This window comes from Heterodontus francisci, chromosome 17 (assembly GCF_036365525.1).
Source record: "Heterodontus francisci isolate sHetFra1 chromosome 17, sHetFra1.hap1, whole genome shotgun sequence".
In the NCBI taxonomy this organism is placed as follows: Eukaryota; Metazoa; Chordata; class Chondrichthyes; order Heterodontiformes; family Heterodontidae; genus Heterodontus; species Heterodontus francisci.
This window is the reverse complement of record NC_090387.1, coordinates 5600870-5625613: the sequence shown is the minus strand read 5'-3', so window position 1 is coordinate 5625613 and position 24744 is coordinate 5600870. Positions and strand designations below refer to the sequence as shown.

Sequence of the window (24744 nt, the reverse complement as noted above, 5' to 3'; positions counted from 1 at the left end):
TGGTGTAGGGGGTCACATATTGGCACATTTAGAAGATTGACAAGCTAACAAGAAACAGAGAGTAGGCATAAATGGGTCATTTTCTGCTTGGCAAGATGTAACGAGTGGTGTGCCACAGGGATCTGTGCTGGGGCCTAAATTTTTTATAATTTTATAAATGACTTGGATGAAGGGACCCAAGGTATGGTTGCTAAATTTGCTGATGACACAAAGATAGGTAGGAAAGTAACTTGTGAAGCGGACATAAGGAGGCTACAAAGAGATATGGATAGGTTAAGAGAGTGGGCATAGACCCGGTAAATGGCGTAAAATGTGGGAAAGTGTGAAATTGTCCACTTTGGCAGGAAGAATAAAAAAGAAGCACATTATCTAAACGGTGAGAGATTGCAGAGCTCTGAGATGCAGAGGGATCTGGGTGTCCTAGTGCATGAATCACAAAAGGTTAGTATGCAGGTACAGCACGTAATTGGGAAAGCTAATAGAATGTTATCATTTATCGCGAGGGAAACTGAAGACAAAAGTAGGGAGGTCATGCTTCAGCTATAAAGGACATTGGTGAGACCACACCTGGAGTACTGTGTACAGTACTGGTCTCCTTATTTAAGGAAGGATGTAAATGTGTTGGAGGCGGGTCAGAGAAGGTTTACTAGACTAATACCTGAAATGGGCAGGCTGTCTTACGGGGAAAGATTGGACAGACTAGACTTGTATCCGCTGAAAGTTAGAAGAGTAAGAGGTGACTTGATTGAAAAATACAAGATCCTGAGGGGTCTTGACAGGGTGGATGTGGAGAGGATGTTTCCCCTTGTGGGAGAATCTAGAAGTAGGGGGTCACTGTTTAAAAATAAGGGGTCGCCTATTTAGGACAGAGATGAGGAGAAATTTTTTCTCTCAGAGGGTCGCGAGTCTTTGGAAATCTCTTCCTCAAAAGGTGGTGGAAGCAGAGTCTTTGAATATTTTTAAGGCAGAGGTCGACAGATTCTAGATCAGCAAGGGGCTGGAAGGTTATCGGGGTAGGTGGAAATATGGAGTAATCAGTTCAGCCATGAACTTATTGAATGGCGGAGCAGGCTCGAATGGCCAAGTGACCTACGCCTGCTCCTAATTCACATGTTTGTATGTTTACAGCCAATGAAGTATTTTTGCAGTGTAGTCACTATTGTCATTTAGGAAATGCGGGAGCCAATTAGGGAAGGAAAGCACCTGTGCTTTCCCAGTCCAGGCCTATGTGACTCCAGTCCCACCTCAATGTGGTTGACTCTTAACTGTCCAAATAGGGCAACTAGGGAATGGGCAATAAATGCCAACCTTGCCAGTGATATCGACATCCCAAGAATTAATAATACAAAATACTGCCAATGCACCCAACAGGGAAGAGCTGCACAGTACAAGGAACACCCTCTCACCACCACCCCCACCCCTGACTCAAAACTCCGACCTAAACTCTCCATATTCAAATTCAAATCCAACAGCTCTGTCAGAAATTGTCGTCGAACTCATTTGCTCCTTACCTGCCATCTGATGAGCGTTCCCTGGTCCAGGGGGAGGGGTTCCACTTCCCATGGAATCAGCAGCTCTCCCAACAGGCTCCATCCCCCCTGGCCCCATCGCCATCGGCTGATTGAGTGCCTGAAAGAGTGAAAATAACTTCGATATTAAAAAACAAAATCAGGGCAGTGATTTCAACCAAACAGCAACCACTTTCCAGAAAGGAAGTCAGACAGAAAATCTGGAGGCAGAGTGATGCTTTGATGGTGGGCCGTAGATTCCTAGAATTAGATGGGTGAAATGGCCTCCCACCCCTACATTTATTTCTTGGCCATTGAATCTGGGTCTCACCCAGACTGTAGCCCAGTCGGCAAATACGAGCTGACATAAAAACTCACCAGCAGAGAAAAGTCAGGTGTTTGGCACAGGAAATTGTGGACACGCTTTATATCTAACTTAACATGCTTTTAAATTATATTTGCAATAAGACTTCTATATGAAAGCAACACTGCTCCGCTCAGTAACAATTAGGGGGCGAGTGGGAATTACCCTGCTAGATCTCCAACTCTCCTTTTAGCGCCCCTATGATATTGTATGAGATTGGTTCTCAACCAGCAGCTGCTGGGCAAATCCCAATAGACAGCAGTACATCTCACACCAGCACCATCAACATTCAAGAGATTTAAAAAAAAATGTATTTCTCTCTTTTTCCAGCATTCACATCAGCCTCTGGAAAGGGAGAGACAGTCTAATGTTTTGTTAGGTGGATGGTTCCACTCAGAACATTAAACTAGTCCTATTCTGATGGATCTGCTGCAGATAACTGGCAAAATAACCAAGAGGAGGTGGAAGCAGATTCAATAGTAGCTTTCAGAAGAGAATTGAATAAATACTTGAAAAGGAAAAATGTTCAGCCCCATTGGGAAAGAGCAGGAGGATGTGGGACTATTTGACTAGCTCCTTCCAAGAGTGGACACGGTCATGAGGGGCCGAATGGCCTCCTTCTGAGATGTATGATTCTGTTCCCAATATATTTTGTCGACAGTGGTAATGTTTTGCCATGAGATGCTGCTGGTGAAAAACCTGTTTCGCCCCACCCCACCCCAACTCCCTCTCCAACTTACAAGCAACCTCACACACTGCCCCAGTCAGGTTGAACACACACTGTTCTCAGCACAACTCAGTTTCACACCATCAGGATCTACAAACAGGGCATGGAAATCAGATCCAGGCAAATTGCTGGCACATCCACAACATGCACTCTATAAATAAATCAATACCAAGTCCTGACACGCTCTCAATCTGACACAAGAAAGTAGGGAACAAGAAAAAGCTTTACAATCAATCCAGGAAGGCTGCTCTTACAAACATATGAACATACGAATTAGGAGCAGGAGTAGGCCACTCGGCCCCTCGAGCCTGCTCCGCCATTCAATAAGTTCATGGCTGAACTGATTTCTCCACATTACCACCTACTCCCGATAACCTTTCACCCCCTTGCTCATCAAGGATCTATCTATCACGGTCTTAAAAACATTCAAAGATTCTGCTTCCACCACCTTTTGAGGAAGAGTTCCAAAGACTCACGACCCTCTCGAGAGAAAAACATTTCTCCTCATCTCTTGTCTTAAATAGGCGACCCTTTATTTTTAAACAGCGACACCTGGTTCTAGATTCTCCCACAAGGGGAAACATTCTTTCCACACCCATCCTGTCAAGACCCCTCAGGATCTTAAGTGTTTCAATCAAGTCGCCTCTGACTCTTCTAAATTCCAGCGGATACAAGCCTAGCCTGTCCAATTTGTCCTCATAAGACAGCCCGACCATTCCAGGTATTAGTCTAGTAAACCTTCTCTGAACCACTTCCAACGCATTTACATCCTTCCTTAAATAAGGAGACCAGTACTGTACACAGTACTCCAGATATGGTCTCACCAATCCCCTGTACAGCTGAAGCATAACCTTCCTATTTGTGTATTCAATTCCCCTCATGATAAACAATAACATTCTATTAGCTTTCCTAATTATGTGTTGTACCTGCATACGAACCTTTTGTGATTCATGCACTAGGACACCCAGATCCCTCTGCATCTCAGAACTCTGCAATCTCTCAATGCTCTTCCTACATTCCATGTATACTCTACCCCATCATGGACTCTACCCGCCCATTATTCTCCTTCCCCAACCCATGTACACTCTGCTCAACCATTTAATCTGCTCCCACAGTCCATGTACTCTCTCCTCTATCATGGACTCTACTTCACCCTCTACACCCATGGTGACTGAGGCTGGGATGTCTGGGAATGGGGGTATCCAATGCTTGTTCTCAGAATGCAGCATGCCAAAGTGGAGATGTGAGGATGGGTAAATATTCACAAGTTTTGCCTGATTACCATTGGGGAATATTTATACAGAACATATCGTCCAGAGTGGGGTAGTTTGTACATAGCCAGGGCATACACAAGATAACGCACAGGCCTGGCCAGAGCACACACAGGATAACACACAGGCCCAGCCAGCGCACACACAGGAAAACACACAAGCCTGGCCAGAGCGCACACAGGATAACACAGGCCTAGACAGGGCACATACATTTGATAACACACAGGTCCGGCCAGGGAGCACACAGGATAGCATATAGGTCTAAGTAGGAACGCCTACACCCTTTTCCCAGGTCAGCAGTAAACACAACACATCACAACCTTGATCACTGAGCTATTCACTGGCACTTACCACAGGTTGGGCGCTGGCCACATTCTGGCTGGAGTCTGCTATTGTAGCCAGGTAGATGAGGTTTCTGTGCAAGATCTGCTGATATCTAAGCAAAAATCAATGAGAAAAGATTATTGATTTCTCATCCACCTTTTTCTCTCTTCCTTCCGCCCAACTCTCTTGAAGACACTGACTCATTTGGGCTGACGGTTCCACGAGCATTGGCAGCCTAAGTGTCTATTCCTTATGTGTGAGCCTTTGAGAGGGATGGGGGCTTTAGCACGGAGCTATATCCTTCCACCTTAACGTCCCAGCATGGGTTAGAGGTTGCTAATCCTCCAGGATTCTCTGGGAATTCAAGATTAATCGCCTGGAGACTGTTGCGAGCAAAATCCCGAGAGATAAATAATCGAGGTGTTAAAAAAAAAAGTTTCTTCTGTTTGAGCATTTTTTGTTTATTATTTACAAAGCAATTGGAGATGGAGAATAAAAGCTGTTTGACTGACAGTTAAGATCATCCAATAGGGTCCTAACAGTCTGTTCACTTTTCAATTGGCCATAGGAAGGTGAGGCACCAAGCAGATTGACAGGTGAAGCAACTAATGCCAGGAGAATGAATCATAGAATACAATCATAGAATGGTTACAGCATAGGAGGAGACCATTCAGCCCGTTGAGTCCATGCTGGCTCTCTGCAAGAGCAACTCAGCTAGTTTCCCCCCCACCACCCCCCAATTTCCCCATAAATCTGCATAATCTTCAGATAATTATCCAATTCCCCTTTTGAAAGCCACAATTGAATCTGCCTCCACCACACTCTCAGTTGAGGATGAACCAGTATTATATAAAGTTTCATCATAACCTCCTTGCTTTTGTACGCTATGCCTTGATTATGAAGCCCAGGATCCCATATGCCTTTTTAACCACTTTTAAGCCCTGCCACCTTCAATGATTTATGCACATATACCCCCAGGTCTCTCTATTCCCTCACCACCCCCCCCATTTTAGAATTGTATCCTTTATTTTTTATTGCCTCTCCTCATTCCTCCTACCAAAAGTATCACTTCATATTTCTCTGTATTAAATTTCATCTGCCTCAGGAATAAGGTGAGTGAATTGAAGGCGTGGATGGGCACTTGGGACTACGATGTTGTGGCCATCACTGAAACGTGGATAGGTGAGGGGGAGGAATGGTTTTTGGAGCTACCTGGTTATAGATGTTTTCATAAGATTAGGAATGGTGGTAAAAGAGGTGGGGGGGTGGCATTGTTAGTTAGAAATAGTGTAACAACTGCTGAAAGAATTTTCGAGGAGGATCTGCCGACTGAGGCACTGTGGGTTGAGGTCAGAAACAGGAAAGGAGCAGTCACCTTGATGGGAGTTTTCTATAGGCCCCCCAATAGCAGCAGGGAGGTGGAAGAGCAGATTGGGAAACAGATTTTGGAAAGGAGCAGAAGTCACAGGGTAGTAATTATGGGGGATTTCAACTTCCCAAATATTGATTGGCAACTCTTTAGATCGAATAGTTTGGATGGGGTAGTGTTTGTGCAGTATGTCCAGGAAGCTTTTCTGACTCAGTATGTAGACTGCCCGACCAGAGGGGAGGCAATATTGGATTTGGTACTAGGTAATGAACCAGGGCAAGTGATAGAGCTGTTGGTGGGCGAGCACTTTGGAGATAGTGATCACAATTCTGTAGCATTCACTGTGGTAATGGAGAGGGATAGGTATGTGCAACAGGGCAAGGTTTACAATTGGGGGAAGGGTAGATATGATGCTGTCAGGCAGGAACTGAGGAGCATAAGTTGGGAGCATATGCTAGCAGGGAAGGGCACGGTCGAAATGTGGAACTTTTTCAAGGAGCAGATAGTAGGGGCCATTGATAAGCATGTCCCTGTCAGACAGGGAAGGGATGGTCATGTGAGGGAACCGTGGTTGACAAGAGAGGTTGAGAGTCTTGTTAGGAAGAAGAAGGATGCGTATATAAAGTTGAGGAAAAAGGGCACAGGCATAGCTCTGGAGGGATACAAGATGGCCAGGAAGGATCTGAAGAAAGGGATTAGGAGAGCTAAGAGAGGGCATGAAAAATGCTTGGCGGGTAGGATAAAAGAAAACCCCAAGGCCTTTTACGCGTATGTCAGAAATATGAGGATGACTAGGGGGACCATAGGTCCGGTCAAGGACAATAGCGGGAGACTGTGTGTTGAGCCGGAAGAGATAAGTGAGGTTTTGAATGAGTACTTCTCTTCGGTATTTACGAATGAGAAGGGGTGTATTACTGAAGAGGACGGTGTGAAACAGACTGGTAAGCTCGAGGAAGTGCTCGTTAGGAGGGAAGATGTGTTGGGGTTTTTGAATAACTTGAAGATAGACAAGTCTCCCGGGCCTGACGGGGTATATCCAAGGATGTTATGGGAAGCAAGGGATGAAATTGCAGAGCCGCTGGCAATGATCTTTTCATCTTCTCTGCTGACGGGGGTGGTACCAGGTGATTGGAGGGTGGCAAATGTTGTGCCCCTGTTCAAGAAAGGGAATAGGAACAACCCTGGGAATTACAGGCCAGTTAGTCTTACTTCGGTGGTAGGCAAGTTGATGGAAAAGGTGCTGAGGAATAGGATTTCTGAGCATCTGGAAAGACACTGCTTGATTCGGGACAGTCAGCACGGTTTTGTGAGGGGTAGGTCTTGCCTCACAAGCCTGATTGAATTCTTTGAGCAGGTGACCAAGCAAGTGGATGAGGGTAAACCAGTGGATGTGGTGTACATGGATTTTAGTAAGGCATTTGATAAGGTCCCCCATGGTAGACTTATGGAGAAAGTCAGGAGGCATGGGATAGTGGGGAATGTGGCCAGTTGGATTAAGAATTGGCTAACTGATAGAAGGCAGAGAGTGGTCTTAGATGGTAAATACTCAGCCTGGAGCCCAGTTACCAGTGGCGTGCCGCAGGGATCAGTTCTGGGTCCTCTCCTCTTTGTGATTTTTATTAACGACTTGGATGAGGACGTCGAAGGGTGGGTCAGTAAATTTGCAGATGATACAAAGGTTGGTGGAGTTGTGGATACCGAGGAGGGCTATTGTCGTCTGCAAAGGGACTTGGATAGGTTGCAGTGCTGGGCTGAAAAGTGGCAGATGGAGTTTAACCCTGAAAAGTGTGAGGTCGTCCATTTTGGAAGGACAAACATGAATGCAAAATACTGGGTTAACGGTAGGGTTCTTGGGCATGTGGAGGAGCAGAGAGACCTTGGGGTCTATGTGCATAGATCATTGAAAGTTGCAACTCAAGTGGATAGGGCTGTGAAGAAGGCATATGGGGTGTTAGCGTTCATTAGCAGAGGGATTGAATTTAAGAGCCGTGAGGTGATGATGCAGCTGTACAGGACCTTGGTAAGGCCTCATTTGGAGTACTGTGTGCAGTTCTGGTCGCCTCATTTTAGGAAGGATGTGGAAGCCTTGGAGAGGGTGCAGAGGAGATTTACCAGGATGTTGCCTGGAATGGAGAATAAGTCTTACGAGGAAAGGCTGAACATTCTAGGCCTCTTCTCATTAGAAAGGAGAAGGATGAGGGGTGACATGATAGAGGTTTATAAGATGATCAGGGGAATAGATAGGGTAGACAGTCAGAAACTTTTTCCCCGGGTGGAGCAAAGCGTTACAAGGGGTCATAAATTTAAGGTGAAGGGTGGGAGATATAAGGGGGATGTCAGGGGAAGGTTCTTTACCCAGAGAGTGGTCGAGGCATGGAATGCCTTGCCCGGGGAAGTTGTTGAGTCAGAAACTTTAGGGACTTTCAAAAGGCTTTTGGATAGGTATATGGATAAAGGAGAATGATGGGGTATAGATTAAATTGTCCTTGACAGAGGACAAAGGATCGGCACAACATTGTGGGCCGAAGGGCCTGTTCTGTGCTGTATGTTCTATGTTCTATGCCTCATGTTCACCCATTCCACCAGCCTGTCTCTGTCCTCTTGAAGTTTATCACTATCCTGCTCACAGTTCGATATTTCTGCTTTGTGGGAATGTACCTTGGCTATACCCAAACCACCTCCTTTATAAAGGGAACCTATTTTTCTGTTAGAGATTTGCCTGCCAACCTTTTGCATTCCAATTTACCGAGGACAGGTTCATTCTCAACCCACTGAAATTGTCCCAGCTCCAATTAAGTATCTTTACTCTGGATTGCTCCTTGTCTTTTTCCATAGCTAACCTAAACCTTATGATACTATAATAAAAACAAGAAATGCTGGAACCACTCAGCAGGTCTGGCAGCATCTGTGGAAAGAGAAGCAGAGTTAACGTTTCGGGTCAGTGACCCTTCTTCGGAACTGACAAATATTAGAAAAGTCACAGGTTATAAGCAAGTGAGGTGGGGGTGGAGCAAGAGATAACAAAGGAGGTCTAGATTGGACCAGGCCACATAGCTGACCAAAAGGTCACGGAGCAAAGGCAAACAATATGTTAATGGTGTGTTGAAAGACAAAGCATTAGTACAGATTAGGTGTTAATACACTGATATATTGAACAGCAGCAAGTGCAAACCTGAAAAAAAAACAGTGGGTAAGCATACTGAAAAATCTAAGATGAAATGAAATAAATGCAAAAAAAAGATGGTAAGAAATGTAAAAAAGAATGTAAAAGAAAAGGAAGAAAAAATAACTAAAAATGAAAGTAAAATGGGGGGCTGTCATGCTCTTAAATTATTGAACTCAATGTTCAGTCCGGCAGGCTGTAGTGTGCCTAATCGGTAGATGAGATGCTGTTCCTCGAGCTTGCATTGATGTTCACTGGAACACTGCAGCAATCCCAGGACAGAGATGTGAGCATGAGAGCAGGGGGGAGTGTTGAAATGGCAAGCAACCGGAAGCTCAGGGTCCTGCTTGCGGACTGAGCGGAGATGTTCCGCAAAGCGGTCACCCAGTCTGCGCTTGGTCTCCCCAGTGTAGACGAGACCACACTGTGAGCAGCGAATACAGTATACTACATTGAAAGAAGTACAAGTAAATCGCTGCTTCACCTGAAAGGAGTGTTTGGGGCCTGGGATAGTGAGGAGAGAGGAGGTAAATGGGCAGGTATTACACCTCCTGCGATTGCAGGGGAAGGTGCCATGGGACGGGGACGAGGTGGTGAGGGTAATGGAGGAGTGGACCAGGGTGTCGCGGAGGGAACGATCCCTTCGGAATGCTGACAGGGGAAGGGAGGGGAAGATGCGACTGGTAGTGGCATCACGCTGTAGGTGGCGGAAATGGCGGAGGATGATCCTTTGGATATGGAGGCTGGTGGGGTGAAAAGTGAGGACAAGGGGAACCCTGTCACGGTTCTGGGAGGGAGGGGAAGGGGTGAGGGTAGAGGTGCGGGGAATGGGCCGGACACGGTTGAGGGCCCTCTCAACCACAGTGGGGGGGAAATCCTCGGTTGAGGAAAAAGGAGGTCATATCAGAAGCACCGTCATGGAAGGTAGCATCATCAGAGCAGACGCTTCGGAGACGGAGAAACTGGGAGAATGGAATGGAGTCCTTACAGGAGGTAGGGTGTGAAGAAGTGTAGTCGAGGTAGCTGTGGGAGTCGGTGGGCTTATAATGGATATTAGTAGTGATACTATGATGGCTGTCCCCTAAATGGTCCCCTACTGACACTTGATCCACTTGACCCACCTCATTCCCCAGAGCCAGCAATGTCCCTTTCCTCACTGGATTGGAAATATGCTGATCGAAAAAATATTCCTGAACACACTTCAGAAATTCTTCTCCCTCTCTGCCCTGTACACTATTACTGTCCCAGTTTACATTAGGATCATTAACGTCCCCCATCATCAATACTCTATAGTTTTTGCACCTCTCTGTAATTTCCCTGCAAATTTGTTCCTCGATATCTTCCCACTAGTTGGTGGCCGAAAGAATACAACCAATAGTGTAACAGCACCTCTAATGTTTCTAAACTCGAACCAAGTAGATTCTATCCCTGACCCTTCCAGGACATCTTTTCTCTCCCGAACTGTAATATTCTCCTTAATCAATACTGCCACCCCTCCTCCTTTCTTTCCTTCCTTATTGTTCCTGAACATCTTGTATCCAGGTCTCCAATGATCTAAATTTATCTGCATTTTACAGAAACTATGATTTAGGTGTGAATTATCTCATTTAAGGATCAAACTGAATCCTTTGATCAAAAGACATATCCTTTGATGGCAAGGCCTTGGAGAAGGTGAAGATGAGATTTACTAGAATGGTTCCAGGGATGAGGGACTTCAGTTCTGTGGAGAGACTGGAGAAACTGGGATTGTCCCCTTAACCAGAAAAGGTTAAGGGGAGATTTAATAGAGATGTTAAAAATTCTTAAGGGTTTTGATCGAGCAAATAAGGAGAAACTGTTTCCAGTGGCAGGAGAGTTGGTAATAAAAGGACACAGATTTAAGCTAATTGGCAAAAGAACCACAGGGGGAGAGAAGGAGATTTAATTTTTACACAGTAAGTTGTGATCTGGAATTCACTACCTGAAAGGGTGGTGGAAGCAGATTCCACTGTATCTCTCAAAGGGGAACTGGATAAATACTTTGTAAAGCAAAATGTGCAGGGCTATGGAGAAAGAACTGGGGAATGGGACTAATTTCTCGAGTTTCTCCCTTCATGCCCTCCCTGAGCTCATCTTGTCCTTGAGACCCACCCTGTTTCCTCAATACTATTCCCACTAAAGTGCTGAATACCCAACTTCCCCTCCTGTTAGCCGATATCGTAAATGGTTCTCCCTCTTCAAGTGCTGTCCCTTTCTCCTTTAAATCTGCCGTCATCACCCCCTCCAAAAAATGAAACAACCCTTGATCTTTCTGCCCTTGCAAACTACTGTCCCATCACCAACCTCCCTTTCCCCCTCCCCACCACCGCCTGTGCTGCATGTTTCCAGAAGTTCAAATAGGTGTGTTTCGGTGACTTAATTAACTGCTTGGCTCCTTTGATGCAAAAGAAGTGGTCACAAATGCTAATATATACAACAGTGTACCTTGAGACATCAGTTCAAACACTGTGACTATTTTTAATATGTGGAATGTGTTCAACAAAAATTAGCTGAAGTTGTTAACTTTGAAACCTAAAAGGGTAAATACTGGAATTTGAAAGAGGGCAGCAGTACTGAATCCTGAAAGTGAAAATTTCCTTTTTACTCCCTGACCAAGGGATGTCATACTTCGAGCCATAAAGTTTCCAAGATGACAAAACCACCTGAATTTGTTGTGCTAGAAACCAGGGCTTTATTCAGAGAACGTTAATATTCCATCCCTCCCCAAATTTTTATCCACTTGTATATTAATAGTTAAGCATTTAATTTTACCATTTTCTAATTTGCCGTGCTTTATACTAATTGCAAATAAATACATCAGTGACAAACTTGGAACTTCCAGTTTAACTCCCCCTCAGTCAGACACTTTTAACTACACTGTCCCAATCCAATTTCGCCTTTCCGCCTGAGTATTAAATCAGAAAATAAATGACTTACTGAGTGCATTCTGCAGCCTTTCCATTGTTCTGATAGTCCACAATGCACTGAATTAACTGGTTGTTCTCATCAAGTAACTGAAAACAGAGAACATTGCCACATTCAGTAACACAGTCAGACTAATCGAATTATCACAAGCCAAGGAGCCACAAGTAGTCCAATCACAACCCAGTGCTAACGGCTACATCAGGATAGCCAGACCAGAACGTCTCCAGCCAGGGTCACCCACTGTCAGCCACCAACAGTAAAAAGTATTGTATTTGGACTCAGCAGCCCTGCACTAGCAAAGAGACAAAACAAATCAGCCAGGTGTCCCCCTCCCAACTGCTGTACAGGAAGCTGTGTGAGAGCTTTAAGCTAATTCACACAATCAGATCAGCTGATTCTCTGAATCCAGCTCCTTTTCATCTTTATTGTTTTTTAAATGAAGAATTTGAAATGAATTATTTTTAAATTGGAGCCACTGTTACTTTGTGGGGAAATGTGGCAGCCAATGAGACCCCACAAACAGCAGAGAGACACCTGATCAGTTAACACACATTTTGGTAATGGCGGCAGAAGGAATGTTGGTCATGGGATCTTTTACCTCCATCTGAAGAGACAGACAGCCCTCATTTGGACTGAATGGCCTCAACCTGTGTAGCAGCAGGAAATAGGGGTTTAACCTGCTCTTCTTAATTGTGGCCATGGAACCTATTACATCCACCTGACAGGACAGACTTCAATTTTACATCTCACCTGAAAGATGGCATCTCCAACAGTGCAGCAGTCCCTCAGTACTGCAGTGGGACTGTCAGCTTGGATTGTGGGTCACTGGGTCAAAATTCTAGGAAAGGCAACAAGCAGGAGAGTGGGGTAGCTCTTTCAAAGAGCCAGCATAAACAAAAAAGGGCTGATTGGCCTCCTTCTATGCTGTATAGTTGAGTATAGCTTGCTCAGGCTGCTCACTGTACCCATTCTTAACTTGTGGACTGTCACATTCTATGCCCTCTTCCCCATTCTGTGCTCGCTCTGGTTATTTTATTCATTCTTGGAATGTGGGCATTGCTGGCAAAGCTTGTATTTATTGCGAGAATCTCATCAAAACATAAAATTCTTAGGTGAATTTTCAGGTGAAGCAGCGACTTACTTGTACTTCTTTCAATGCAGTATACTGTATTCGCTGCTCACAGTGTGGTCTCCTCTACATTGGGGAGACCAAGCGCAGACTGGGTGACCGCTTTGCGGAACATCTCCACTCAGTCCGCAAGCAGGACCCTGAGCTTCCGGTTGCTTGCCATTTCAACACTCCCCCCTGCTCTCATGCTCACATCTCTGTCCTGGGATTGCTGCAGTGTTCCAGTGAACATCACCGCAAGCTCGAGGAACAGCATCTCATCTACCGATTAGGCACACTACAGCCTGCCGGACTGAACATTGAGTTCAATAATTTCAGAGCATGACAGCCCCCCACTTTACTTTCATTTTTAGTCATTTTTAGTTATTTTTTCTTCCTTTTTTTTTTACATTCCTTTTTACATTTTTTACAATTTTTTTTGCATTTATTTCATTTCATCTTAGTTTGTTCAGTTTGCTTACCCACTGTTTTTCTCAGGTTGTTTTTCTTCAGGTTTGCACTTGCTGCTGTTCAATATTCAGTATATTCACACCTAATCTGTACTAATGCTTTGTCTTTCAACGCACCATTAACATATTGTTTGCCTTTGCTCAGTGACCTTTTGGTCAGCTATGTGGCCTGGTCCAATCTGCACCTTCTCCTTTGTTATCTCTTGCCCAACCCCCACCTCACTTGTTTATAATCTGTGACTTTTCTAATATTTGTCAGTTCCGAAGAAGGGTCACTGACCCGAAACGTTAACTCTGCTTCTCTTTCCACAGATGCTGCCAGACCTGCTGAGTGAATCCAGCATTTCTTGTTTTTGTATAAAATTCTTAGGGTTTGACAGGGTAGATGCTGAGAGACCATTTCTCCTTGTATGCTATGGCGTTTCAAGTATTCATCTAAATACTTCTTAAATGTTGTGAGGGTTCCTGCCTCTACAACCTCTGGCTGGAGAGTCTAGAACTTGGAAGCGCAGTCTCAGGATAAGGGGTCGTCCATTTAGGTCTGAGATGAGGAGACATTTCCTCACTCAGAGGGTTGTGAAGCACTGGAATTCTCTGCCCCAGAGGATGGTCAGACATTGAACATACTAAAGAAGGAGATTGATAGATTTTTGGTTTCTTAGGGAATCAAGGTATATAGGGAGCAGGTAAATTGTAGAGTTGATGTCGATCAGCCATGATTGCACTGAATGACAAAGCAGGCTCGAGAGGACATAAGTCTTTCGCCTGCTCCTGTTTCTTATGAGATGATGGTGAGCTGCTGTACGGCAGAGCACTTTGATACAACTGAGTGGCTTGTTAGGAATTTCACAGGGCAGTTAAGGACCAACTATGTTTGTGTGTGGCAAGAGCTGATTAATTAAACAGCACTTCCCAGTTGAAGCCTTGATGGAGCTGGTCAGCTAGTACTCTCCCACAACTTTGAATTTGCTGGAAAAGCAGCTGTAAAATTTTCAGCCTTGAGGAATTTGTACTTTACAGGACAAATCTATATCCAGTAAAAAGACCTGGCAGCAGAGATAAACAGGGTGAGTAAAGTGCTTATCCTAATATAAAGCTGAATAGAACTGGCAAGAAACAATTGTTACAAAGTACTTATTTCAATTTCTAATAGCACCTCAGAGTCATAAAGTTATACAGCACAGAAACAGGCCCTTTGGCCCATCGTGTCTGTGCCAGCCATTAAGCACCTAACTATTCTAATCCCATTTACCAGCACTTGGCCCTTAGCCTTGTATGCTATGGCGTTTCAAGTGCTCATCTAAATACTGCTTAAATGTTTGAGGGTTCCTGCCTCTACCACCTCTTCAGGCAGTGTGTTCCAGATTTCAATCACCCTCTGGGTGAAAATACTTTTCCTCAAATCCCTTCTAAACCTCCTGTCCCTTACCTTAAATCTATGCCCCCCTGGTTATTGACCTCTCCGCTAAGGGAAAACATTTCTTCCTATCTAACCTATCAATGCCCCTCATAATTTTGTATACCTCAATCATGTCCCTCCTCAGACTTCTCTGCTCGAAGGAAAACAAACCTCACTTTTGCAGTCTCTTTTCAAAGCTGAAATGCTCCAGCCCAGGCAACATCCTGGTGAATCTCCTCTGCAGCCTCTCCAGTGCAATCACATCCTTCCTATACTGTGGTGCCCAGAACTGTACACAGTACTCCAGCTGTGGCCTAACTAGTGTTTTATACAGCTCCACCATAACCTCCCTGCACTTATATTTTATGCCTTGGCTAATAAAGGCAAGTATCCCACATGCCTTCCTAACCACCTTATCTACCTGTGCTGCTGCCTTCAGTGATCTATGGACAAGTACACCAAGGTCCCTCTGACTTTCTGTACTTCCTAGGGTCCTATCATCCATTGTATATTCCCTTGCCTTGTTAGTCCTCCCAAAATGCATCACCTCACACTTCACAGGATTAAATTCCATTTGCCACTGCTCCGCCCATCTTACCAGCCCATCTATATCGTCAAAGTTTAGAGGGGATGTGCGAGGCAAGTTCTTTACACAGAGGGTGGTGAGTGCATGGAACTTGCTGCCGGGGGAGGTGATGGAAGCAGGTACCACAGTGACGTTTAAGAGGCATCTTGACAAATACATGAATAGGATGGGAATAGAGGGATACGGACCCCGGAAGTGCAGAAGGTTTTAGTTTAGGCAGGCATCAAGATCGGTGCAGGCTTGGAGGGCTGAATGGCCTGTTCCTGTGCTGTACTGTTCTTTGTTCTTTTTGTCCTGTGATTGAAGGCTTTCCTCCTCACTATTTATACCATCAATTTTCGTGTCATCTGCGAACTTACTGATCAAACCTCCTATATTCATGTCTAAATCATTAATGTACACTGCAAACAGCAAGGGACCCAGCAACGATCCCTGTGGTACACCACTGGTCACAGGCTTCCACTCGCAAAAACAACCCTTGACCATCACCCTCTGCCTCCTGCCACTAAGCCAATTTTGTATCCAATTTGCCAAATTGTGCTGGATCCCATGGGCTCTTACCTTCTTAACCAATCTCCCATGCGGGACCTTATCAAAAGCCTTACTGAAGTCCATGTAGACTACATCAACAGCTTTACCCTCATCTACACATCTAGTCACTGCCTCGAAAAATTCGATCGAGTTAGTTAGACACGATCTCTCCATGACAAAGCCATGCTGACTATCCCTGATTAATCCCTGCCTCTCCAAGTGGAGATTAATCCCGTCCCTCAGAATTTTTTTCCAATAGTTCCCCAACCACTGATGTTAGACTCACCAGCCTGTAATTACCTGGTTTATCCCTATTACCCTTCTTGAATAATGGTACCACATTCGCTGTCCTCCAGTCCTCTGGCACCTCTCCTGTGGCCAGAGAGGATTTGAAAATTTGTGTCAGAGCTCCTGCAATCTCCTCCCTTGCCTCGCATAACAGCCTGGGATACATCTATCTGGGCCTGGGGATTTATCCACTTTTAAGCCCATTAAAACAGCGAATACCTCCTCCCTTTCAATGCTAATATGTTCACGTATATCACAATCCCCCTCCCTGATCTCTACACCTACATCGTCCTTCTCCATAGTGAACACAGATAAAAAGTAATCAGTTAAAACCTCACCTATGTCCTCCAGCTCCACACACAGATTGCCACTTTGGTCCCTCATGGGCCCTACTCTTTCCCTGGATATCCTCTTGCCCTTAATATACTTATAAAAGACCTTGGGATTTTCCTTTATCTTGCCAGCCAGTGTTTTTTAAGTACCCCCCCTACACTTTCAATACTCCTCCAGGGTCTCCACTGTTCTCAGCACTCTGATCCAATCCTCTACATCTCTCCACATCCAGGGTTCCTTCGACTTGTTGGTCCTACCCTTCACTTAATGGGTACATGTTGGCTCTGAACTCTCACTATTTCCTCTTTGAATGATCTTATCAAATTGTTGTGTGAATGAAAGTTATTTCTTGCATCTGACCCACTCCAAGCCATTCCTGGCGGCACAGTTGCACAGTGGTTAGCACCGCAGCCTCACAGCTCCAGCGACCCGGGTTCAATTCTGGGTACTGCCTGTGTGGAGTTTGCAAGTTCTCCCTGTGTCTGCGTGGGTTTTCTCCGGGTGCTCCGGTTTCCTGCCACAGCCAAAAAGACTTGCAGGTTGGTAGGTAAATTGGCCATTATAAATTATCCCTAGTATAGGTAGGTGGTAGGGAAATATAGGGACAGGTGGGGATGTGGTAGGAATATGGGATTAGTATAAATGGGTGGTTGATGGTCGGCACAGACTCAGTGGGCCGAAGGGCCTGTTTCAGTGCTGTATCTCTAGACTAAACTAAACACGTTTTGACTATTCAACTACATGCCACGTCACAACAAACCCAATCTTCTCCTCAGCCAACCCCATCTGGCAGTGAACGCTTCACAGGAACAGGAGGAGGCCATTCAGCTCCTCTAGGTTGATCTGCCATTCAATCAGATCGTGGTTCATCTGTACCTCCAGCCCTTTGACCTGCTTTTGCTCCATGTCCCTTAAATCCCTCACCTGCAGGTGCAGTCATCAAAAGTAGGAAATAAGGCCGATTTCCTCCCACCATGCTTCCTCCCTTTTAATATTCCAGAAAATGGGAGGGGTAAAACTCAATGAACAAACAACATCAGACCCTTCTACATTGGTTAGGGACTTACCTGGCAGGGGAGAGACCATGATCCTGTTCCAGGTAGGTTTCTGAGTAAAATGGCTGTAACCAATTCTAGAACTTCAGGCCAGGGAGTGCGTAACATCGTTCGGGTGGTGGTGAAGGATAATGAAGAAGGTGCACCAGTTGACCATACCTCCTTCATTAAGAAAATCCTTATTGATTGCTGTGGATTCCCAGCTGCAGACATCTTCTGCCTGCAGGACTTCCCCAGCAGTGGATATTTCGACGCGACGTTCAAGAATGTGGCGCGATGCATCAAGTTCCTGAAGGTGTTCAAGGAGAGGGGAAACCAGGTGCCGTTGTCAATCCTCACAACGGAGGCGGGCAGCAGCACTAATGTCAAGGACCTGTTTGGGATTTGGACCAGCAAACGGCAGGTCAAGGTGACCCTGAAGGTTGATGCCAACAGAGCCATCATCCATTCCCCCCTCCAGCTTCGCTATTGGGGGAAGTCGATGCTTCTTGGTCTATGCGGGGCAGCCCAGAGTTTCCTGCACCTGTGGCAAATCGGGTCACATGGCGGCCAACTGCAGCACAGACATCTGCAAGAACCGCAAGAGGGAAGGTCATCAGACCAAGGACTGTAAACAGAGTAAGTGTTGCAACCTGTGCGGTGAGGTAGGCCACTTCTACAAAACCTGCCCAAACGCTGCCTCAGTTATGCACAGGCAGCAAGGTCCAAGGAAAGGCTGGGAGAAGGAACGGTGAACGCGCCTGGTGTTGGGAAGGAGACAAGCAATCCTCCCTGCAGCGAGGAAAGTCTATCTGAGAAGGAGAAGAAAGGGACGGCTGCTGCAACCAGCGACACAACACCGACCCCATGCCCGGAAACTCCTCTCCAGACAGAATCAATGAAGGAGGAGGCAGCAGATGGACAAACTGGTCAGCAGCAAGTGGCAAAAAGGAAAACCATAAAGAAGAAGCCTCCAAAAAAGGAACAGGTCACCACCCAAACCAGTGGCAAGAGGAGGCTGCCGTCTGAGACAGACTACAGCAGCTCCTCCTCATTGGAGGAGGAAGGGCTGTAAAGACGGCATCTGCAAAAGAAGCAGCAGAACTCAAAGCAGCTGGAAGAGCAAGGCCCCCAGCTCCAGGGCCCTGGAAGCTGTGACGGGCCCAGTGCGCCCCAACCTCAAAGCATCGAACCCAGCGAGATGCCCAGTGCACCCTAGCTCCGGGAGACCGAGAGCAGCAAAGCGTCTGGCGCACATCAGCTCCGGGAATCCGGGAGCAGTGATGTCTTCAAGGAGGGACAGAAGGGAAAGACACCAACAGCAGAGGACAGCCCAAGCCTTGCTGCCTCCAAGACCCCTCTGATGTCACCCCAGCGGAACAAAACCCCCATGAGTAACCAGGAGGGGTATCTGAGCCCAACGAATGTGAAATAGATTGTATACACGATAGGTGTGCAGGAACATACCCAAGGACTGGGACTAGCAAGGACACCTGGCATGGTAAGCAACACCCAACTTTAAAACGGGTATAAAGATTGCTTCAATTAATGCGTGTAGCATTAAATCCACTACCTTGCCAAAGACAAAGCCGACCCGCTGTTTCTGCAGGAGGGTGGAATCCTGCACCTCAGCACTTACAGGAAATGGTGGTCCCACGGGCCATCGACCTGGTCAGGGGGAAGTGATTCCCGTTCCTCCAGCCTGGGCATTCTGCTGCAGGGAGCCAACTTCACCATCTCCGAAGTTAAGGAGGTGGTGGGCGGTCGCCTCCTCGTAGCAGATGTAATGTACAACAATGCTCTACTGCGGATAATCAACGTGTACGCCCTGGTTCAATGCAGCAAGTGACTGACCGTCCTCCAGCAGCTCCCACTGCTGCTGGCGACATCCAGGCCGGTCATTCTCGATGACTTCAACTGCATCACTGATACAACAGTGACGACAGCAAAATGGACGCTACGTCCAGATTCCTAATGGAAACCGTAAAAGATGCCAAGCTGCACGATGTCTTCAGCAGACCTGATGCAGCACGGCAAAGATACACCTGGTCAAGACCAGACGGGTCTGCCCGTTCCAGGATTGACTTCCTGTTTGTGTCCCGCGCTTTCACGGTCAGATCCACCATTCTTCTCTGATCACTGCCTCTTACTGGCCGACAGTTACTTACAGGATGACCAGCGGGTTGGTAAAGGGACATGGAAGCTGAATGTTACACTACTAACCCCAGAGTACACGAAGAAACTCAAAAGGGATTACAAAGCTTGGAGAACCGTGAGACTCCTCTTTTGAGTCTCTTGTGCACTGGTGGGAAGCGATCAAGGAGAAGATCAAGAGGCTCCTTATCCTCAATGGTGTTCAGAGGGTGAGAGAAACACAGAGAGAAATATCCTGACTCCAGAAAAGAATGCAAAAACTGCTCCGGCTGCAGTCGAGGTTCAGGAGGATCTCCAAGAGGTGAAGAGCCAGCAGGCCTCGCTCTTTACCACGGAGGCCTCCAGGATCATCTTCCGATCCAGAGTCCGCTCTGTTGAGCAGGATGTGCTTGCATTACTTCTTCCAAAAGGTAGAGAGAGAGAGCTCTGTGATCAGCAGCCTGAAGGAAGAGGATGGTTCGGTAACGTCTTTGCAGTCTGACATACTAAGGATTAGCAAATCCTTCTATGCTGGGCTGTACGACGTGAAGCCCACGAACAGCACGGCCTCCCAGACCTTCCTGTCATCTATCACGGAGGTTTTAGATGACAGCATGCGGGACGGTCTGGACAAACCACTAACTCTGGACGAGCTGACAAAGGCCGTCAGGTCCTTCGAGACGAGTAAAACTCCCTGAAGCGATGGCTTACTAGTTGAGTTTGACTCTGTGGGGCTGGATCAGCCCAGACCTGCTGGAAGTGTACGAGAGTATGCTTCTGGCCAGCAGCATGTTAAAATCCACGATGAAAGGGATCATCGCCCTCATCTACAAGTGGAAGGGGGAGAGGGCGGAAATCAGAAATTGGTGGCCCATCTCACTGCTTAAGTAAGGGGAATAAGAAAAGTGATAGGCAGAGAAATCAAGGGCCAGAATCAAACAGGGACACAGTGAAAAATAGTGGGAAGGGGCCAAGTGTTGTTCAAAAGACAAGCCTTAAGGCTTTGTGCCTTAACGCGTGGAGCATTCGCAATAAAGTGGATGAATTAATCGCACAAATAGATGTAAACAGGTATGATATAGTCGGGATTACGGAGACATGGCTGCAAGGTGACCAGGGATGGGAAATGAACATCCAGGGGTATTCAGTATCTAGGAAGGACAGAAAAAAAGTAAAAGGCGGTGGAGTTGTATTGCTGGTTAAAGAGGAAATTAACACAATAGTGAGGAAGGATATTAGCTCTGACGACGTGGAATTTGTACGGGTAGAGCTGAGAAACACTAAGGGGCAAAAAACGTTAGTGAGGGTTGTATATAGACCCCCCAAACTGTAGTGGTGATGTTGGGAATGGCATTAAACAGGAAATTAGAGATGCATGCGATTAAGGAACGTCTGTAATTATGGGTGACTGTAGTCTGGGCAGATTTGATTGGGCAAATCAAATTAGTCACAATACTATAGAGGAGGAATTCTTGGAGTGTATACGGGATGGTTTTCTGGACCAATACGTTGAGGAACCAACTAGAGAACAGGCCACAATAATAATATAAAAACAAAATACTGCATATGCTGGAAATCTGAAATAAAAACAAGAAATGCTGGAACCACTCAGCAGGTCTGGCAGCATCTGTGGAAAGAGAAGCAGAGTTAACGTTTCGGGTCAGTGACCCTTCATCGGAACTGACGAATATTAGAAAAGTCACAGGTTATAAGCAAGTGAGGTGGGGCAAGAGATAACAAAGGAGGTCTAGATTGGACCAGGCCACATAGCTGACCAAAAGGTCACGGAGCAAAGGCAAATAACATGTTAATGGTATGTTGAAAGACAAAGCATTAGTACAGATTAGCTGTTAATACACTGAATATTGAACAGCAGCAAGTGCAAACCTGAAAAAAAACAGTGGGTGAACAAACTGAAAAAACTAAGATGAAACGAAAAAAATGCAAAAAAAAGATTGTAAAAAATGTTTAAAACAAAGGAAGAAAAAAAATAACTAAAAATGACAGTAAAATGGGATGCTGTCATGCTCTGAAATTATTGAACTCAATAACCAGAGAACAGGCCATCCTAGATTGAGTATTGTGTAATGAGAGAAGAATAATTGACAATATAGTTGTGCGAGACCCCTTGGGGATGAGCAACCATAATATGATAGAATTCATCATCAAGATGGAGAGTGACATAGCTGATTCTGATCCAAGGATCCTGAATCTTAGTAAAGGAAACTACGAAGGTATGAGGCGCGTGTTGGCTAGGATGGATTGGGAAACGTTACTTAAAGGGATGACGGTGGAAAGGCAAAGGCAAACATTCAAAGAGCACATGGATGAACTCCAACAATTGCCTATTCCTGTCTGGCGCAAAAGTATAACGGGAAAGGTAGCCAAACCATGGCTTACAAGGGAAATTAGAGATAGCATTAGATCCCAGAAAGAGGCATATAAATTTGCCAGAAAAAACAACAGACCTGAGGATTGGGAGCAGTTTAGAATTCAGTAAAGGAGGACCAAGGGACTGATTAAGAAAATAGAGTACGAGAGCAAGCTTGTGGAGAACATAAAAACTGACTGTAAAAGCTTCTATAGGTATGTGAAGAGAAAAAGATTAGTGAAGACAAATGGAGGTCTCTTACAGTCAGAAACAGGGGAATTTATTATGGGGTTCAAAGAAATGGCTGACCAACTAAATGCATACTTTGGTTATGTCTTCACAAAGGAGGACACAAATATCATACCAGAAATGTTGGGGAACACAGGGCTTAGTGAGAGGGAGGAACTGAAGGAAATCAGTATGAATAGAGAAATGGTGTTGGGGAAATTGATGGGATTGAAGGCCGATAAATCCCCAGGGCCTGATAATCTACATCCCAGAGTACTTAAGGAAGTGATCCTAGAAATAGTGGACGCATTGGTGGTCATCTTCCAAGTTTCTATAGACTCTGGAACAGTTCCTACAGATTGGAGGGTAGCTAATGTAACCCCACTATTTAAAAAGGGAGGTAGAGAGAAAGCAGGGAATTATAGACCAGTCAGCCTGACGTCGGTAGTGGGGAAAATTCTAGAGTCCATTATCGAAGATTCTATAGCAGAGCACTTGGAGAACAGTGGCAGAATCGGACAGAGTCAGCATGGATTTACGAAAGGGAAATCATGCTTGACAAATCTACCAGAATTCTTCGAGGATGTAACTAGTAGAGTTGATGGGGGAGCCAGTGGATGTGGTTTATTTGGACTTTCAGAAGGCTTTCGACAAAGTCCCACATAAGAGATTAGCGTGTAAAATTAAAGAGCATGGAATTGGGGGTAGTGTATTACGATCGATAGAACATTGGTTGGCAGACAGGAAACGAAGAGTAGGAATAAATGGGTCTTTTTCCAAATGGCAGGCAGTGACTGCAGGGATCAGTGCTAGGACCCCAGCTATTCACAACATATATCAACGATTTAGATGAGGGAACTAAATGTAATATCTCCAAATTTGCAGATGACACAAAACTGGGTGGGAGGGTGAGATGCGAGGAGGATGCAGAGAGGCTTCAGGGTGATTTGGACAAGTTGAATGAATGGGCTTATGCATGGCAGATGCAGTATAATGTGGATAAATGTGAGGTTATCCACTTTAGTAACAAAAACAGGAAGGCAGATTATTATCTGAACGGCTATAAACGGAGAGAGGGGAATATGCAAAATGAGACCTGGGTGTTCTCATACACCAGTCGCTGAAGCTAAGCATGCAGGTGCAACAAGGAGTAAAAAAGGCAAATGGCATGTTGGCCTTCATAGTGAGAGGATTCGAGTACAGGAGCAGGGATGGCTTGCTACAATTATACAGGGCCTTGGTGAGGCCACACCTGGAATATTGTGTGCAGTTTTGGTCTCCTTATCTGAGGAAGGATGTTCTTGCTATTGAGGGAGTGCAGCAAAGGTTCACCAGACTGATTCCTGGGATGGCAGGACTGACGTATGAGGAGAGATTGAGTCGGTTAGGATTATATTCGCTGGAGTTCAGAAGAGTGAGGGGGGATCTCATAGAAACCTATAAAATTCTAACAGGACTTGACAGGGTAGATGCAAGAAAGATGTTCCCGATGGTGGGGGGGAGGCAAGAACCAGGGGTCATAGTCTAAGGATACGGGGTAAACCTTTCAGGACTGAGATGAGGAGAAATTTCTTCACCCAAGAGTGGTGAACCTGTGGAATTCGCTACCACAGAAAGTAGTTGAGGCTAAAACATTGTATGTTTTCAAGAAGGAGTTAGATATAGCTCTTGGGTTTAAAGGGATCAAAGGATATGGGGAAAATGTGGGAACAGGTTATTGAGTTGGATGACCAGCCACGATCATAATGAATGGCGGAGCAGGCTCAAAGGGCCGAATGGCCTACTACTGCTCCTATTTTCTATGTTTAATGTAGACTTGAAGATTCTTTCCAAAGTCATCGCCAGTCGGGACAAGTCTGCTCTGGAGTTGGTGATTCACCCTGACCAGATCTGTACTGTACCCGGCAGAAAGATCTCTGATAGTCTCACGCTACTCAGGGATATGATCGCCTGGGTACCACTGCCTGGTGGATTGGTAGTCAAAGGTGTTTTCTGCACAAACTTTTCCACGAAGGATAGGTGGTAAGGAACGGTCCAACTGGATGGAGTGTTCTATGGCAATGTGACCAGACCCATCCTTTGCAACACAGGGGACAGATAGAACCTGAGCACTGAGTAGTGACTTGGTGTTTGTATACTGGGGGTCTCTGCACAGCTTGATACAGTCGCACACAGTGTAAGGCTCTCCCACCATAGTGAACTGAGGAGCTGGACCCATGGAAAACCCCTCGGGCTATATACACCAAATATGGTTTTGCTGTAAAATGTACATGGCATGTAAAATGGAACGGAAGGGTTGTGAGGCAACTCACTCCGGTATTGAAGAAAACTCATTTCTTTTGCACTTTCTGGAATATCAACTTGCTGCTGTTTTGAATTGTTTTGTAATTTTTTTTTTACAGATTTTTATAAATAAAGTATATTTTTGGGGGGAGAAAAAAAAGACCACCACAGCCGATCTTTCTAAACCTAAGGGAGCAGGGGGTGCGGGGGCGACAGGCTGTCTTTTTAAATCAGAGCGGTCGGGCTCTTGAAACGAAACCATGTTGAGTTTGACAGCCGGTGCAGCGGGACAGACAGCAGGCGGGCGGGAG

The 24744-nt window shown here is 45.6% G+C and overlaps 1 protein-coding gene across 2 annotated transcripts in view; it reads right to left on the bottom strand.

The window, feature by feature from the left end:
• The window catches only part of LOC137378693 (protein SSXT-like), a 52580-nt gene that overhangs the window by 27334 nt on the left and 502 nt on the right, over positions 1–24744 (bottom strand). For both annotated transcript variants that reach the window (XM_068049036.1, XM_068049037.1), the window contains exons 2-4: positions 11682–11758; positions 4222–4306; positions 1512–1629 (exon numbers count right to left, since the gene is read on the bottom strand). In XM_068049036.1, the coding sequence (XP_067905137.1) occupies positions 1512–1629; positions 4222–4306; positions 11682–11758 (280 nt within the window). The remainder of the gene's footprint in view (positions 1–1511; positions 1630–4221; positions 4307–11681; positions 11759–24744) is intronic.